The sequence below is a fragment of the Lissotriton helveticus genome, chromosome 12 (assembly GCF_964261635.1).
Source record: "Lissotriton helveticus chromosome 12, aLisHel1.1, whole genome shotgun sequence".
NCBI classification, from domain to species: domain Eukaryota; kingdom Metazoa; phylum Chordata; class Amphibia; order Caudata; family Salamandridae; genus Lissotriton; species Lissotriton helveticus.
In genome coordinates this window covers 268,087,279-268,106,614 of record NC_136073.1, presented here as the reverse complement: position 1 = coordinate 268,106,614, position 19,336 = coordinate 268,087,279, and the positions used below count along the sequence as shown (strand labels likewise).

General features: G+C 46.5%; 1 protein-coding gene across 8 annotated transcripts in view; it reads right to left on the bottom strand.

Moving 5' to 3' along the window:
* PMFBP1 (polyamine modulated factor 1 binding protein 1) overlaps positions 1–19,336 on the bottom strand; it is a 2,317,386-nt gene that overhangs the window by 1,001,598 nt on the left and 1,296,452 nt on the right. For all 8 annotated transcript variants that reach the window (XM_078668626.1, XM_078668631.1, XM_078668625.1 and 5 more), the window contains one exon: positions 619–776. In XM_078668626.1, the coding sequence (XP_078524752.1) occupies positions 619–776 (158 nt within the window). The remainder of the gene's footprint in view (positions 1–618; positions 777–19,336) is intronic.

The window sequence follows — 19,336 nt, the reverse complement described above, 5'->3', positions numbered from 1 at the left end:
GGCTGACCTGTGGCCAGAGATGCCAATTGGGTTTTAGGCTTCAATGCAGTTTTAGGGAAAGAACAAAGACCTTGAGTACATGATTAACAGGAGCCCAGGGCACACTCAGTCAAAGTACATCGACAATTCAGCAAAAAGTAGGGGCAACCAAGCAGAAAGAGGGCACTTTCTCACAGAATGATGACATTATCTAAAAACAGTGGCTACTATACCTTTATTTAAAAGTATACTAAGCAGTACTGACTATTTCTTTTCTTTCCTACTTAACTTTAATAAGACTAAAAACAAAACATATCACTGAACTCATCACCAGTTTCACCTTGCAAGACTGTCACCCTGTAAGTTTGTCAACTCTGGGGGTGTCCCAGCACCCTGTTCCTATAAAGCAATGATTTACAGTGCTTTCTATCTGTAAGTCTTTACACCCCTTTAACCCTCTAGTCTGCATCTTATTCGGGTATCTTAGGAAGGGGTGCACACATCCTGATGTAGATACGGGGGATTAGAAAACCACCCTTTTTTGACCACATCTAGACATTGGGCTCAAAGGTGTTGCTTGTAGGCAAAGGCAGGCAGTTCTTCCCACTCTCATCCCATTTTCTTTAGGCCTGTACTCACCTGCTCTTTTTGTGCAGATAATTTCTGGGCCTCCCGTAGCTCTGCTTCCAGCTGTCCTATTCGCTGCTGTTGCTGAGAAACCTGTAGCTTCCGGTTCTGCACTTCTGCTGCAATGTCTCTCTGAAGATTCCGCACTTCTTGCTCCAACTTCAAAATATCTGATATGAGAAGACATCATCTGATCAAAGTCGATATGGAATTCAAGAATTACACATCTTCAATAAAGCACTAAAGGACACTGTATTAGCCGAATATGGAAGCAGTGCATGCAAGGATTAATCACATTTTTCACATGCGAAATAGTCTACACACAAAACATTGCTCCTAAAGTGCAGTATATGCATGGGGGTATCAACTACTTATTTTCTGAATTTTTCTCACTGCACATCACCTATACTTCACAACCCTATGTAAAAGAGTTGAGAACAATGGGGTCATAGAGTAAATCAAAACAGGATGGCCAGGAGGATAAGTTACTTGGTATTATAACAAAATCTGCATTGAAGGCATTTTCATTGGAAACACGTTAAAATAATTGTCACGTATGGAACAGGTATTTTTCCCCAGTAATAATGTCCAAGTTATGTTTAGTAAATGCATGGACAGATTTCAAAGTAGTAGCTTTACATATCGCAATTAGTGGCATGTATATCAACCAGGCCACTGTATCTGCTTCTCCCATAGTGGTTTGTGCTCTATGTTTCCTGACAATGGTTTATTTGTTAACAGGCAGAAAAAAAGCATAAGTGTAAGCTGACAGGTTTCCATGTTGCTGGGCCCACTGAGTCCAGATCCCACTGTTAAGTTGGATTGTGCCGTCAGGCATAGTCGGCAAGCAGGATTCAGGAGACCAGTAGAAGCCTCAGACGCGTTCTCACTGAGACCACCAGCGACCACCACCAATACCTTTGTGAACACCTAAAGCGAGCACGGCAAACTGAAAGCGCTTATGGCCCACCTTGAACCGCAGAAAACATCTGTGGGCGTGCAGGGTGGGGATGAGAAAATAAATGTCCAGGAGGTCAAACACCACCAACCATTCTTCGGGATCTAGTTCAGAGTCAGAGTGAATCTGAGCCAGGGTAATCATTCTGAATTAGTCCTTCCACAGCACGTTGTTGGCAGTGCAAAGATCTGGGATAGGATGGAAGCGTCCATCCTTCTTTGGCACAAGAAAGTACAGGGAATAGCTGCCAGTTCCTACTTCTGAGGCTGGCACCCTCTCAATGGCTCCTTCAGCCATATGCAGTTCCCGGCATAAAAAGGACACATGGTCCTTCGAGAAGTGGTCTGATGTAGGTGGCAGGTCTGACGGGTTTAAAAGGAATGGCAGGATGAAGCACCGTAGGACAATGTGCAGGAACCATTTGATGGATGTAATGCATCGCGCCCCCCGCACCTCCCCCCCACCCACCTAGAGGAAATAGCTGACCCTGGCTCTAACCAGATGGCTATGTGTTGGTGAGGGTGCAATAAAGGGCATTGAAGAAAACGTTACTTACCTTTGGTAAAGCATTATCTGGTAGAGACTCTATCTAGCTGCAGATTCCTTACCTTTGAATTTCGGGTCCGGAAACCTTTGCTCGAGTAATAACCCTTGCGCGCACTGTTGGGTGGCTCGATATGATGTTGAAGGGTTGCTAGCGTCGGTTAGGAGGTCACGGTCACCTATATAGGCGCCACCTAGGCTCGCAGACGTCAGTACTTTTCGTTTTTTTCCATGCTAGAAGCGAGGAGCCACGAAGTAACTGACGTAAACGATTGCAAAACTAAAACCCTGAAAAGAGGAGTAACCCCAGCCCTGACAAAATTAGTCTGCATAGCAGGGAGGCATGGGTGGGCATGTAAGGAATCTGCAGCTAGATAGTCTCTACCAGATGAGTTACCGAAGGTAAGTGACTTGTTCATCTGATAGCGAGTTTATGCTGCAGATTTCTTACCTTTGAATTACATACCAAAGCCGTACGATCCCAGCAATGGGTCACATACCAATACCTTACACTAGGAAGCCTTGCAGGACCAAACAAGCAAAATGCCCGTCCTCCCTGCAGACTGGACTGTCCAGGTAGTAGTGCTTAGCAAACGTGTGCAATGATCCCCACTTTGCTGCCTGACAACACCACGGCGTAAGATGCTCCCTCTCGTAGCCACAGTAGGAGGAGACAACATGCCAAGGTCTGGTGAGGTATCCAAACCACTGGCTTCCCCCAGTTCCTCTCTCCAGTCGGGTTCATAGCCCAACTGGTCAGTTAAAGGGTATCCAGACCCTTCCCAGTCCTGCTAACCCTCCTCTGGCTGCCAATCTGGTCTAAAAGAGCCAGGGAAGATCAAGGGCACAAAAGTGTCCGTCAGCACCGAATCTGGCGCCGGTCGGCACCGGATCCGGCATCGGATGACGCCGGTCCGGCTCCGTGTCTACAATGGGATGGAGGCCGGGGTCGACGCCTGCTGAGGACACAACCGGCGTCGGCTGCGGACGTGGTGCCGGTGGAATCGGCGCCGGGGGTGGTGTAATAAGGTCGACCAGCGCCGATCCGGATCCAGGCCTGGATCCAAGGGGATCCTGCGGTGCCGTGGCCGAAGCCGCTAGCGTTACACGCGCAGGGCCCGAGGCCGAGTCCGCGGGCCTAAAGGCACGCCGGCGGAGTCGGGCTAGCCAAAGATAGCATGCATCGCATCGTAAAATTGGCAACGCTGGGCAGGGTTCGCTCTGGGTCCCGGAAAGGGAGGGAAACTCAGAGTCGACCCTTTGGGATCCGCACGCGGAGCCGCGGGAGGGGCACCACCCTCTTCCCCCGTCACGTCGGCCGACGGACGTGGAGTAGTCGGAGAGCGAAGATGCTTCTTCAACTTCTTTTTGTTCTTCGACTTACCCAACCCCGAATACAAAGACTTGGAAGAAGAGTGATGATGATGACTCCCCGACCGGTGCCTCGATCTCCCGCGCAACCGGGACCTCGAACGGCACTGAGCCGACTGCCGGGCCTCGTGAAGCTTTCGGGACCGCTCCCGCAAAGACTTCAAATTCATGGTCCTGCAGTCGGCGCACAACTTGGGGTCGTGGTAGCGCTCCAAACAAAACAGGCACACGCTGTGCGGATCCGTCACCGACATCAGTCGGCTACAAGAACCGCAAGCTTTGAAGTCAGACATCCTTGACGTGCACCAGGAGTCAAAGACTCGAAAACAGTGTAGGCAAAAGCCGGCAAAAAGTCAGTCAAAAAGTGACTAGAGGTACCGCTCTCTCTGGATCTGCGCTGGCTGGGCGGAAAAAGAAAGAAGTGACGTCAGTGCGCAAGGGCGGAGTCTATGTAGGTACCGCAACGTCATCCCAGGGACCACAACGCCAACGACGAACGCGGAGCCGACCGACGCCACCTTTCGACGCGTAGGGGTACTGCTGGCAAAAACCTTTCCAGATCCAGTCTGACACCTGGGGGTAATTCTAAGGTAAGGAATCTATAACTAACTGTTTCTTTCAGATGTTGGGTATTTATTAAACCTTCCAGTGACATGCCCAGGAGTGCGAACAATAAAATAGGACGATTACTTGCTAGAGTACTAGGTTCAACACTGGCGTTCTTTTGTATAGGTACAACTTGAGCTGATTTCCAAGCCAGGGGAATCTTACCCTTGTCAACAGATAGATTAAACAATACCCATACAGCAGGTGCAACGGTAGAAGAGTAGAGCTCAGATCTAAGGAGGACATGGACCCAGAAAAATTTGGCTTTTTCCGAGGTCTTTTGGATCTGCTCAATGGAAAAAGGTACAAGCTATTCCATACTGTAACTACCATTTACAGGAGGAGCATCATAAGTTTGTGCCACAACAGACAGGTCAGCAGGAATAGTAAATTCCAAATAGATTTGGTTTAGTTTGTTCTCAAAGAAATCCACTAAGAAATTAAATAGACCTTGCAAGCCTGGTATAGTCTGGAAGCAGGCTGCAGAATTAGCATAGTCTTTAAGGACTTTAAATAATTCTTTAGAGAATTGTCTGCTTGCTCAATTTGAATAATAATATCAGACTTGCGTGACAATTTAATATTCAGGTGGCATGAGGACAGACCCAGTTTATATGAGTCTTTAACACTGTTTTTGGTCATTCTCCACCTTCTTTCCAACTTTTTACAGGAGGACTTCTCTCGTCTCAGCTCTTTGGAATACCAAGAAGACCGGGGTTGTGCATTTTCTTAGTTTTTAAAGGTGCAATGCTATCAAATGTTAAATTTAGGATCTTATTAAATTGCGCTAAAGCTGTGTCCATATTTAGGTCCTGTGAGAGCACAGAAAACTCAAAGGCTTTAGCAAAAGAGTCTGGGGTCACAGACCGTCATTGTTTAAAAGTTCCCTGGTCACCAGTGTTAGGTTTAACTGCCCTATCAGATTTTGGGATCTGGCTCCAGATCAGACAATGATTCATCCAGGTGAGAAGTAAAGGCGGCTCACAAAGCAACGCAATAGAATTGGTAAAGATTAAATCAAGGGTGTGGCCTGCAGAGTGGGTGGGGCCTTTTATTTCCTGATGCAGCCCCAGGAAGCCACGGTCTGTGCTAAGTTGCGCGACATGGAACTCCCTCCCCACCCACCTACGACTGACCCAGGATCATCTCTCCTTCAGGAAACAACTCAAGACCTGGCTGTTCGAGCAGTAGCGACTCGAGACCCTAGCGGGTGAGCAGCGTGTTTTACAAATCTGTTGATTGGTTGATTGACCTCCGGGTTAGAAGAGTCTTCCCCATGGTAGTTAAAATCACCTAGCAAAAGGAATGTTTTTGCAGACAGTACATGAGTGGCAATGTATTCAGTCAAGTGGCGGCTGAATTCTTTCTTTGGACCCAGAGGGCGATACACGAGTGCTACTTTTCAGTGATCTCCAGAAGAAAACTTGATTTTAAAGATACCAAGTCCAGCCTACTCAGCTATTAGTGTGTCAATCAAAGACACTCTAATACAGGGGTCTCTGACCTTTTCTGTAGTGAGAGCTAAATCTACTCAAGGAAAGTCCTGCCGAGCTACTAGCATATGTTATCACTGTAAAATGCTGATGATATGTATGTGAGAAGTTGGCCTGGTATATGATGTTCACTATTCTAGTGAACACCTTGCACCAGTCCAAACAACCCTTATGGTGATGGTTGTAAGTCAACCTTATAGACCAGCTATCCTAGAGGTAGCGTGGACAGAACAGTCTTAGGCTAAAAGACTCTTGAGGGCGTGTAAAGGCAGCTGTTTTACCATATGTAACCCCTTGAATATCAAATGAAAGGACACCACACAGGATATATATAAAATATATATGCATTTATTTACTAACATACTCCTCTGAACTCTTTATGAGATCAGAGGCAAAAGCACATAACAAGTTACACTTAGAAATACTTTAAATAGCACAATTTACAGTTAGGCCCTGGGGGTGCGTAAAACCATATACAAACCCTTAGGTTAGGAGTAGGCGCTTGCAGTGTCTTTACACACACGCGGGAGTCAATGGGAACTTAGAAGGTAAGTAAATGAAGATTTAGGATACTTCCGGTCTAGCGAGGAGGAAGCAACTAGTAAATCTGGACACTAGGATAGTCAATCCCTACTGGAGCACCGAAGTACTCGCGTTACCTCACGCCGGGCTGCGGGTGCATAGGTGTCAAAGTGTGTCGGGTTTTCTCGTTGTTTCCTATGGAGCCCTGGAAGAAGATGCTGCAGGCGACCAGGAGGAGGATGTCCGGGTGGATCCAAGGGTGGATCTAGGATGAAGAGGACCTGAAAGCAGAGGGGACAGAGTCTGGGTCACTAGCCAGTGACCGGGTGGAACCAGGGAGGAACCAGACGTCGTCGAGGAGCAATCAGGTGCAGATGTGAAGCTTGTCGTTGCAGCCACGCGGACCAGGAGGCGTCGAGGACGACCAGGTGCTGGAGAGGAGCTGTCCCACGAAGGTTCTCGCAGATGGAGGGGTCGACTTCAAGATTGGAGCCAACAAGCCTAAGCAAAGGCAACCCACGCAGGATACACAAAAGGCTTCTGGTGCAGACCAGGAGGGTCTGAGGTACTTCACCTTTTCAGGGAAGCGAGGGCCAGTCTGGGGCAACCAGACCAGCGATGGATTTTCACAAGGATCGTCATCAGAGGGCTACTAGCCAACGGGCCAGCAACCGGACAACGCGTCAAGCAGAACACACGCAGAAGGGCCCCACGCAGATCTCGTGGAGTGTGGAGGGCTGGTCTTCGGTGCAGGTGGAGCTCGGTGTCGGGGTGTCTCAATCCCCAGTGCACAGCTTCGAGGATGCCTCAGGAGCTGCGCTGTTAGCAAGTTGAAGACTTTCCAAGTTGCCAGGTTCCACGGATTCTGACGCCTTCCACGGGGCTCAGCTGTGCTGGAGTCGTGCAGTGGGGTCAGAGGAGTCCTGGAGTCGAGGACTTGTCAGGCTCTGCGCTCGTGTTTCGGTGGGAACGGGGACAAAGCAAGCCGTCGAGTTGCTGAATGGTGCCTGGTTTCCCAGGGTGGTCACTCCTTGGCCACAAGGGAGATTCTTCAGTCTTCAAGTCGGTTGAATGTCGAAGGGTCCAGAGTTTCGTTTCAAATTTCAGTTCAGGATCAAATCTAAAGTCTCCTGGGTCAGCTGCTATCTTTATACTACTAAAGGGGGCTGGGTTACTCACTAGGTCCCTCCTATGGGTGGGACCAGGAAGGGGGGTGATTACACCCCCTTTCCTTTGTGCAGTTTCGCGCCAGGGCTGGAGTACCCCAGCAACCGGTTTGAACTGGGGTATGCATGGAGCACCTAGTGTGCCCCAGGCATGTCTCATTCTATTCAGCCCTCCCTGTCCCAATACACAAAATCCTGTGTGGGGTGGTGCTCGCACCTCTCCAGGCAGGAAACCTATTGCCCAGGCCTCCCTCGCTGGAAGGACTCCCAGCAGCAGGAGGTCAGACTTGTGTCTGTGGCAGCAGCATCCATTTTGTGACGCTGGGGCTCTGGTTAACTTTAACCGGGATAGTCAGCAACAACATGTCTTCTCCCTCTAGAAGGGTGGAATGCTTCCCCCGTCGCCAGAATTGGCAAGGGGGTAGTATTCCAAAGCGTATGACACCTTACACGACATGTTTAGATAAAGCCAAACCAAAGTTAACATTCAACCGCGAGGATTATAATGCACTTAAGAGTATATGGTATGGCAATATCATAGAACAGCTATAAGGACATGGTTCCGAAAGCTGCAGACAGGCTCGGCTCATGCAGAGCACCATCTCACACATAACCAAGCACTCTGCCTCCAGGATTGTTAAGGCCTGCCATAGGAGTGACTTATAGGTTACTGTGTGTCTATATTTAAGGGTAGATATAGGAATACTATACCTAAGCAAGGGGTGATTACACGACCTTGCCCCAGCTGAGTGATCAGCCAGTTGTGTCAGTTTGAGTGGCCAGCCAGGGGTGGCATAATACATGCTGCAGCCCCTGGTAGGCCTTGGTTGCACCTATGCCCTGGGCACCTATAGTACACTTGTACAGGGGCTAATAAGGTGAACCACTTCCCAATTTGGTATGTACCTACAGTACATGGAGTCCATTTTACAGAGAGAGCAGATTGCCTGGGGTCCTGAATAGCAGGATCCCAGGCCAACTAAGTCGAAAACCAGCTAAACACTAGGCAAAAAGTTGGGGGTAACCATAGTCAGGTATCCACCTTCCTACAATGTATTAACATTACACTGTGACCATCCTAAGCACAATTATCAGTAGTAACCACCCAAACATTCCAGGTGAAGTTATCAGCAGAATGCTAGGAAAACTTTTATCAATATTAAATGCTTGTAATCAAGTAAAATTCAAATCATCAACATTCTGTGCCACAAAGGGTATTACCACAGCAGTAAGTATCCCGAACTCAAATTTAATTATCATTCAGCTAACAACTTTAAATGTGTTTTAGAATAGCAATATTTTGTCTTCATTAGCACATAAGTTTTTTAAAATACACATATTTGTCTATCAAAACCACTTTCCAAAGTTTATTTATTATGTTTTCGGCTCTCAAAAGAGGGCCCCATAAATCACAAAACAATACAATAAAATATACAATAAAAAGTTTCAATAATGAACAGAAAAAGAACCAATTGAAGGATCACAACATGGACACCGACCAGAGAATCCACAACTAGCATCTACAAGATTCATTAATAAATGTGTAAAAAATCTTTAAAAAATTAAAAATTTTGAAGCAAAACATTTCATTGGGTGGACAATAAAGGGCATAAAGAAAAGAATTTACATTTAAGATTCCCAACTGAAGACAAATAGGTCTCAACCATTTAGAACGAAATGGACGTAATGTAGGACAAGTAAACAGAACATGATTTCGGTCTTGCACTGCCGTATTACAAAAATTACATATGGGAGATGTTCCATACCACTTTGCTAAAAGAGAATTTAAAGGAAGCAGATCGTGTCGTAAGAGGTACCATAGCCTTCGCACTCGATGAGGAATATTCCATGAGATATACTGCTGGGCCTGCTTTACTGAATACGAGCTTGAGAGTAGATCACCACCCTTCTTTTTATGTAAAGCAATCATATCCAATTTAAAGCAGAGTTCCCAAGATGCATGTTTCAGCTGGGACTTTAGTTGAGAAGGAGCGAGTAGGAACAAAGTGTTTTCATCCAACTCTAACAAAGTTACAGCTTTTCTAAAATTCTTTACTAATAGTGAGAACTCATTTAGATTACCCAGCAGTTCCTTTTTAATATATGCCCGTAAGGAACCCACTTCACCTCTGGCCAAACATGCCACCCATCTTACCAGGGCAGTCAACCCCTGTACCCAGCAACTCCGCAGGCCAAATTCCAGCCTGCATGCGGACACTGAACAAGCTGTATTAAAGGAGGAAATTCTTCTTAGAACCTTTCCCTCCATTAACTGCAAAAACCCCCAATGTCTTAACTCCACCAATTCTATTCCATAAAGCAGAGTTGCGGGGATTTTTGCTCTGTATACTTCCAAAAATCGGGCAAAGTGTCTTTTCCCTGTCGCCGAGTACAGCGAACATAACCCCATACCATGAGCCAATGCCTTACGCGAAATATGGTCAATATGAGGTTTTTCGCTTAGGTTTGCCGAGATTATTTTACCTAAAAAGGTGTAAGTTTTAACTACCTCTAATCTCTGGCCTCCTATAGCCCATCCGAAGTTTACAGATCTACATATTTTTCTTCCAGTAATGCACATGATTTTGCTTTTAGAAATATTAATCTTCATAAAATGTGCTTCTGCAAATAAATGTAAAGCTTGCAGGCGATTAGACAAGCCCTTAGGAGTTAAGTCTAAAATAAGGATATCATCCGCATACATTAAAGCAGAGATGGATGAACCTCCAACTACCGGAGCTAAACCAACACCTGCAGCAATAAAAACAGGTAGGTCCGCAATATATAGAGAGAACAACATGGGGGCCAATAAGCACCCCTGTTTTAACCCATTTAAGGATGGGATGCTCTGAGATAGGCCCCTTCCTCCACCTTGCAACACCTTACACCAAGTATTCGAGTGAAGAGATCTTACAAGTTCCAGTAGAAGGGGCGGCATACCCATTTCAGCAAGTTTTCTCCACAACGTTGGACGATCCACCTTGTCAAACGCTGTGGAGAAATCTATGAATGCCGCGTATACTCCACCTCCCCGGACTCGTACATATTTGTCCGTAATCACTTGGAGAGCAGTCAAGTTATCAAGTGTGCCATGATTTTTGCGGAACCCAGTCTGTTCCAAAGGTAAAATATTATTTGCGTCCACCCAATCCGAGATTAATGTTAAAAGACATTTAGCAAAAACTTTTCCGACAGCATCCAGTAGAGCTATCAATCGATAGTTCACGGGTTTGTTCCACTCTCCCTTCTTGAATAAGGGTATTAATATACTTCCCTTCCAGGATGTAGGAACTGAGCTAAGTAGAAAACATGCTTTAAACAAAGGGAAAAGAATCTTGCTCCAAGTAGAAACATCCTGCTTCAATACTGAGATGGGCAACTCATCTGGTCCCATTGCTCCGGAAGAGCGCATACTCTTAATCGACAAAGCAATGGATTTCTCAGAAGGAGGGTTCATAGCAAACCTACAGTCCCATACTGAATCACTATCCTCACCTTCTACGCCATTTGATGCATACAAATTCAATATAAATAAGCACCAAGCATCTTCAGGAATAGAAATGGGAGTAGGAGAGATTCTTGCACCACATCCCTTACCAATTATGGACCAGAATTCTCTAGATTTACCATAAACGGAGGCCTCCCTTAAGTTAATCCAGAGAGAGTCTTCTTTTTCTTTTTTTAATTTTGCTCTCACTCTGGTCCTCCTTCTCTTTAGCAAGGATAACCTATTAGTAGATTCCGTAGATCTAAAAAGAAATTGTTGCCTCACTAATTTATTAATTTCTTTATTTAATGGCACCAATAAACTAGGAACAAAAGTCACTTTCCCAGAATGTCTAGGCTTCTTTGCAATCGCCGTAAGCTTTTTCAAAAGGTTTTCAAAATGAAAAAATTCCATACCCTGCCATTCTTTTAGTTCAAGTAAGGTTTGAGTAAGAATAGTTTGCAAACCCTTCATACTCGTCGGATTCCAAAAACATCTATCGGACTTACAAAGCAAAGAAACTCCTCCAGTACTTAAAGACCAGGAATTCGTGACCTGAGGTTGTAATGAAAGAGTTATACTGATCACGTTATGATCGCTCATAAGAGTTTGAGAGACCATTATATCCTGTATAAGGGAAAAGGAATCATAGTCCGTAATTACATAATCAAGGATTGATTCACCCTTAGGAGATTTGTGAGTAAATTTAGCAGGGGTATCAGATGGCATCCTACCATTTACAATTAACCCCTCTAGATAACTAAGTTCTTGTAACAATATCTTTCCTCTTTTGCAAGTTTTTATTTTAATAGGAAAGATAGATTGGGGTATATTAAATGCCTCTTCTTTAAACTTATTTCTAAACAGATCTACACTTGAGTTCGACACTTTACTATTCAGATCGCCCACGAGTAGAATATAAGGGGGTTGGTCAAGTTCTAATAACTGTTTAACATACGAAAACATTCGCTTCAATACGATATTAAAACCATCTTCAGGCGGAATATATGCATTAATGATTACTAAAGAATATTGGCTGCCTACACTGGATAAATTGTTAATAGTTATAGCTTGAAAAAGGTTACTTATGTCAACATAATGGGAAAATTGCCATTGCAATGCATTAGACAAGAGGCAGGCAATTCCCCCCTTTGCGTGACCTTTTTTAGCTGGCGTGGCTGCTGCCTCAAGCACAAAGTAATCTTTTCCACCATACAAAACATTTTTACACCAGGATTCTTGAATACATATAACATCCGCATTTAAAGAAAGTAAAAAGTCAAGTTTCTCCGGTCTATTATGCAACCCTGCAGCATTCCAGGATATAACTTTTAATTGGCTGCTAAAGATGTTGAAACAGTCTTGGATTATCCGTAATATTATTAGACAAAACTCCTGGAAGCCAGTTCCACCGGTGGTTATCCTCAATTATAGGAGCAATCATGTTCAAGGGAGTAGGTAAAATCTGGGAGACCATACGTTTACCTCTTGAGACCCTGATTTGTAAATCTTTATTGGATTTAGACATATTCTCCTGCCTAACACCCAACTTTGTGGCCCCTTCTCTGGGGAGAATATCCTTTCCCATATGCAAAAAGGGTAACACATCAATCCCTCTACATTGGAATGATTCTGCCTGTTGTAGTACAAGATTAACTATTATTTTAGAGTAAAATTTCGCCCGTATGCGTAACCCATTTTCATGCCCTACTAAAGAAACCAAGTCAATGTCATTGGACTGAATAAGTTTTAAACTTTCAATATCCTTAAAACAGTTAAGCAACCATGACCTGTTTAGGTATAAATCAGAGTCAAATAAGGGCAAAAAGTCCAAGGTCAGGGTATCCACATAAGAATTAGAGACTTTAAACTGTAAAGAGGGAGGATTTGTAACAACATCAACCGGCAATTGAAAGATAGACGCTGAGGGGTTAAGAACCCCTGATACAGTAGGCATAATTCTTGTCACTTCTTCAGTTGGAACACTGGGCAATACTGAATAGTCCACTTGATGAGGGACTTCCCCAGCATTAGCACATATATTGAGTGAACAATTAGCTACAGAACCATTAGTACAATTGGCCGCCTTATTAGAAAAAATGTCCAATAAAGATTTATCTTCAATGTCTGCAACATCATGGTCTTCATTGTTTGTATGATTTTGAAAAATAATTTGCCTCTGTTTTTTCTTCTTGTACTTACGAACAGGTTTCCTATTTTTCCCTTTCTTCTTTCTACTTTTATTATCTTTTCCATTTACATCAGAATTCACTTCAGTCTCCTTTTTTACAAGGGTAAAAATTGGGAATAACTCATTCCCGCATTTAGGTCCACATCCAACAAGCTTTCATCCTGTAGGGTAGGATCTGATACCTTCATATAATTTGATACAGTTGGAATAGGCATCCCTGAGGACTCATGTTTGTTAACCACCACTGGCATATCTGCATGAACATTTTTTTCCGATGAGTTATTGCTATCCAAATTATTCTGTAAGACAATCTCCGGAACAGGAATAGAACCATTTTCTGTACTTTTTGCCAGTAATACTTTCAATATCTGTGTAACTGAGTCCAAGGTGCAGTCAGAGTTGTAGGAGAGTAGGGTCTGCAATCCTATGATCACCCAGATTTTTGCTTTTTGCTTCACTGGTTTATGACTTTGCCTGGCTGTGGGCCTGCTAATCAGACCCACAGCCTAGCTGTTCTCTCTATTCCAAATTGTACCCAGGTACTGAATTGGCACTGGGCCCTTTCCAAGTCCCTGTACCCAGGGCTGAGGTGTACCCAGAAGTCTCCCAGGGGCTGCAGCATGTATTATGCCACCCCTGGACTGACTAACCAAACAGACACAACTGGCTGCTTGACAGCTGGGGCAAGGTGGTGTACTCACCCTTTGCTTTAGATATAGTATCCCTATATCTAAACCTAAATGGACACACAGATCTCCTATCAGTCACTCCTATGGCAGGCCTTAACAATCCTGAAGGCAGAGTGCTTGGAATCGTGTGAGATGGTGCTCTGGCATGAGCTGGGCCTGTCTGCGGCTTTCGGGATCCATCCCTTAGCCGTTTCCATGATATCGCATACCATATACTCTTAAGTGCATTATAATCCTCGCGGTTATATGCCAACTCTGGTATCGCTTTATCAAAACATGTCGAGTAAGGTGTCATACGAATTGGAATACTAACCCCTCGCCAATTCTGGCGACGGGGTTAGCATTCCACCCTTCTAGAGGGACACGACATGTATGTAACCTGTAACCCCGGTTAAAGTCAGACATAGCCTTAGCTCCACAAAATGGATGCTGCCACCGAGACATAAGTCTGCCCTCCTGCTGCTGGGAGTCCTCCCAGAGCAGGAGGCAAGGACAAAGGGTTTCCTGTCAGGGGCGGTGCCAGCACCGTCCCAGACAGGATTTTGTGTATCCTAGGTAGGCAGGGCTTTAGAGGAAGGTGACTGCAAGTGGCACCCCGGTGCTCACTGTGCATAGGCCGGCTGAAACCAGTTCCAGGGGCACTCCAGCCCCTGGCCTGGGGAAAGCCCGCCAAAGGAAAGGGGTGTAACCACCCCCCTCCTAGTCCCACCCATAGGGCAGGACTTAGTCGCGTGCCAGCCCCTTTTTGCAGGATAAAGGTAGGAACTGGCCCCCTTCCAAATCAGATCATCTTTGAATCCTGAAACTACTTTCTGCAAGAAGGAACTCAAGACTCTTCTCAAGATTTCTCCCTTGTGACTAAGGAGTAGTCACCCTGCAGCAGCAGGCACCAACCAAGCATCGCGGTTTGTTGCCAGTCTCTCCTTCGGATCAAGACTGCTCCAGCACGACGGGAACCGGCTTCCCTGGCACCTCTGACCTCAACCTACATCATCAGCCCAGCTGTGACCCGTGGGTGCGACGAGACCTCGAGGGACCGGCCATCTTCAGAACTGCACAACGCTTGTCCAGCACGACTCCCGAGTGACCCCTGACTGAGTGCTTTGGGGTAAGAGAAGCCCCGACCCTGAGCAGCTCCAGCACCGAAGTTCAGCCCCCCTGCATCCACGAGATCTGCGTGGAGCCCTTCTGCTCTTTGCTGCTCACCGCGTTGTCCAGGTCGCTTGCCCGTTGGCTAGTGGCCCCTTCACGACGCTCCACGATGACAAACACTGTTGGTCTGGTTGCTCCAGACTAGCCCTTGCTCCCCTCCAACAGAGGAGTACCCTGGACCCTCCTGGTCCACTCAAGACGCCATTTTAGGTCCACCGCGTGGGCCTTGCATTTGCCAAGACTTGTTGCCCCAATCCTGGGTCCAGCGACGTCGACAGCAAGAACCTTCGTGGGACAGCTCGCACCTCCATCCTGGTCGCCGACAACGCCTCCTGGTCCGAGAGACTGCAGAGCCCAGCAGCGCCCACTCACCTGACTGCGGTGACTTCGCCCGGTGCCATCCTGGTGCCCACTTAATCACTGGCTAGTGATTCAGAACTTGGTCCCCTCTGCTTTCAGGTCGTCTTCTTCCCTGATCCAGGCTTGGATCTCTTCGAACTTTTCTTCACTGGCCGCCTGCCAGCAACTTCTTCTTCAGGCTCCTGGTCCGTCAACGAGGGTTTCCGACGCAACTTGAACCCTATGCAGCCGCAGCCCCTGGGCTAGGTAAACTGAGTACTCCGGTGCTCCAGCATAGTCCAACACTCTAAGTGTTCGGATCCACTCCCGTTTTCGTCCCAGCTAGTCGGGTTCGCCCGAGAACAGTGACTTTGTAAATTCTAGCTTCCATAGACTTTGTCCCGCATCCCGCGTGAGAGTGCACACTCTGCACCCGAGTTCCCTAGGCCTCCTGCTAGTAATCTAAAGGTTCAGTAGTCCAGTCCTAGCGATCCCAAAGCCTCTGAGAATAGTTACTTACCTGCTAGTAATTCGCATTCCACTTTCATAGTATATGGTTTTTCGTGCCCCTCGGGCATTTGTGTAAATTGTGCAACTTGAAGTATTTTTATAAGAGTTTTGTTGTGTGCTTAGCTCCCTGTCTCATAAAGAGCCAGGGTAGTCTTGTTATAAATAAATATCTGTTTATTTTCATAACAACTTGTGTGGTGTCCTTTCACTTGGTGTTCAAGGGGTAATGTGATGGTAAAACAGCTGGCTTAACACGTCCTCTAGAGTCTTAGCCTTAGACTGCTCGTATCCATGCTACTAGGACAGCTGGTCTATAAGGTTGACTTACAACCAATCATCAATAAGGGTTGTTTGGACTGATACATAGTGATCACTAGAATAGTGAGCACTGCATATCAGGCCAACTTCTCACATTGGTGAGCAGCGGTTGGGATTTGAGCTTGCTGTTTGTTTTACCACACATATCCTAAGAATATCTTGTGAAAGATCACATAAGTACTAAAGGTACATATAACTTAGCTTAGAATACTCTGAGTTCTACTGAACCAGCTGTTGTAGCTCCTAGGGCCTAGCACACCCTAAACTACAACTCTAGCAAGGGATCAGTAGGCAAACAAATAGTGTAGGTAAGTGCACCACTTACACCTCACTAGAAAAGCATGTCTACCCATGGAGAGTCTTCAGAGACTCCCCTTGTGGTTATTGACCCTCCACAGGTCACTTCAAGATATGCAGCTCTCAGTTTCCAGGAGATGAGACAAGTGTGTACCTCCAGGAAACTGAAACAGGGGTCTAACCCCACCATTCCCTTTCTGATAGGTCTCTTAGAGACATATGATGTGAGAAAGATTTCTCAGCTAGATGGGAATATGCCAGCCTTAGAGGGTACCACTGGGGATCCAGACCTCCACAATACTGTAAATGCAGTTGGGGAGGAGGATCCTGAGGAACTCTCTGGGGATGAGGTAGACAAAGGTCTTGAGGTAGTCAGAAGGCTAACTAGGGCCAACATAGACTTGCTTGGGCTAGGATCTGGGGGACCCCCAGTACTGACCCTAAGTAGGCCTAACCTTGGAGTTAGGAGAGATAGATCTCTTTCTAGGGACTCCAATAGATCTCTGCACTCTAATGCCTCTTCTCAGAGGAGAAGGAACTCTCCCCAGAGGAGATTGACTTCCCCTCAGAGAATAGAGCATGAAGCCAGAATGAGACAGGCTGCTCTGAGGATTGAAAGGGAAGAACTTGCCCTGGCCAAAGAAAAGCTTGCATTTGCTAGAGAGCAGCAGATGAGTGGGTTAGCTCCCACTGGTGGCAGCAATCTCCCAAGAGATAGAGAGAAGGGTTTAGATACTAAACACCTGACAAAAATAGTGCCCCCCTTTAAGCAAGGGGATGACATCCAGAAATGGATGGCTGCTTTGGAGAGGGCCTGCACTGTGCAGGGCATTCCCCAGAGTCAGTGGGCAGCTATATTGTGGCTCTCCTTTGATGGCAAAGGTAGAGATAAGTTCCTCACTACAAGAGTAGAGGATGCTAACAATTACCAGGTCCTGAAGAATACACTGGTTGATGGGTTTGGTTTATTCACTGAGCAGTACAGGTTGCTGTTCAGAGACACCCAGAAAACTCAGTCTCAGGACTGGTCTGACTTTGTGGATAGTGCCACTAAGGCTTTGGAGGGCTGGTTGCTGGGTAGCAAGGTTACTGATTACACAGGATTGTATAATCTGATGATGAGAGAACACATTTTAAATAATTGTCAGAACCAGTTGTTGCACCAGCACCTTGTTGATTCAGATCTGACCTCTCCCCAAGAATTGGGAAAGAAGGCAGACAAATGGGTCAGAACAAGGATCAAGCAGAACCAGAACCAGAACCAGGGTGGTCAGAAGAAAGCAGACCAGAAGGGTAATACTAAGAGTGAACAAAATGACCAGAAGCCTTCAACAGGTCCCCAACAAACCAAAGAGGGTGGGGGTCAGGCTTCACAGCAGAAAAAGAAGACTCAAGAAGGCCAGTCAAAAAGGTGGTGCCAGTACTGTAAAAGTAAGTCTCACTGGTTTAGTGAGTGCACCAAAAGAGGAGGGCAAACCTCTACCACTACAGCCCCTAAGGCAACTGCACCCCCTAGTACAGTCAGTAGTGGTAGTGCACCTCCCAAGGGATTAGTTGGGTTAACCTTGGGAACTGAGGAGTCTGACAACTTAGTTGGCACACTCACTCAGGCTGTCCTTGTCTGTACAGGGGATATGGATATGTCCCCTGATGTAAGTCCCAATACTTTGGGCAAATACAGGCAGACACCTTTAATAAATGGCAAAATGGCTCAGGCCTATAGGGACACTTGTGCCAGTGTCACCATGGTGACACCTAACTTTGTGGACCCTGGACAGATCATGCCAGGTACAGATTTCCTGGTGACCAATGCCAGCAACGTCACTACCAGTCATAGTATGGCGATTGTTGCTTTCTCCTGGGGAGGGGTAAGTGGCCAAAAGAAAGTTGTGGTTAGTTCAGACCTCCCAGTGGATTGTTTGTTGGGCAATGATTTGGAGTCATCCCTATGGTCAGAAGTGGAGCAGAGGACTCACATGGAAATGTTAGGCTTGCCAGCACATGTGCTTGCTGTGACTAGGTCACAGGCCAGAAAATGCCCCACTGAACAGGTGCTGGATCCTGGAAGAAAGGACCAGACACCTTCCAAGAAGAAGAGCAGTAAGGGTAAGGCTTTGCCTTCCCCCTTGCCCCAGGTTGAGGATCAAGTCTCTGAGGAGGCTGATCTGAGAGAGCTGAGGGAAACTGAGCCTAAAGAGCTTGAACTTGATCAAGTTGAGTTTCTGGGCTCAGGGGGACCCTCCAGAGAAGACCTGGGGAAGGCACAGTTAGACTGCCCTTCCCTTGAACCCCTCAGACAGCAGGCTGCTGCTGAGGCTGCAGGGAATGCCACAGGTGCCCACAGGGTATACTGGGAAGATGGACTCCTGTACTCTGAGTCAAGAGACCCCAAGCCTGGTGCAACCAGGAGGCTGGTCATCCCCTTGTCTCTGAGAGGTTTCCTTCTCACCTTGGCCCATGAGATTCCCCTTGCAGGTCACTTAGGTCAGACAAAGACTTGGGACAGACTTGTCTCACACTTTCACTGGCCCCACATGAATGAGAATACCAAGGAGTTTTGTCGCTCCTGTGTCACTTGCCAAGCCAGTGGTAAGTCAGGTGGCACCACAAAGGCCCCCCTCATACCACTACCTGTGGTGGGGGTTCCCTTTGAAAGAGTGGGGATTGACATTGTTGGTCCAATGGAACCCCAGACAGCATCAGGGCACAAGTTTATACTGGTGGTGGTGGACCATGCCACCAGGTACCCTGAAGCTATTCCACTTAGGACCACTACAGCACCTGTAGTGGCAAGAGCCCTAGTTGGAGTGTTCTCCAGAGTGGGCTTCCCTAAGGAGGTTGTTTCTGACAGAGGTGCAAACTTCATGTCAGGATATCTGACTGCAATGTGGAAGGAATGTGGTGTTAACTACAAGTTCACCACACCCTATCATCCACAGTGCAATGGGCTTGTTGAGAGATTCAACAGGACCCTCAAAGGGATGATTGATGGACTACCTGAAAAGCTCAGGCGTAGATGGGATGTCCTGATACCCTGCCTCTTGTTTGCTTACAGAGAGGTCCCACAGAAGGGGGTTGGCTACAGCCC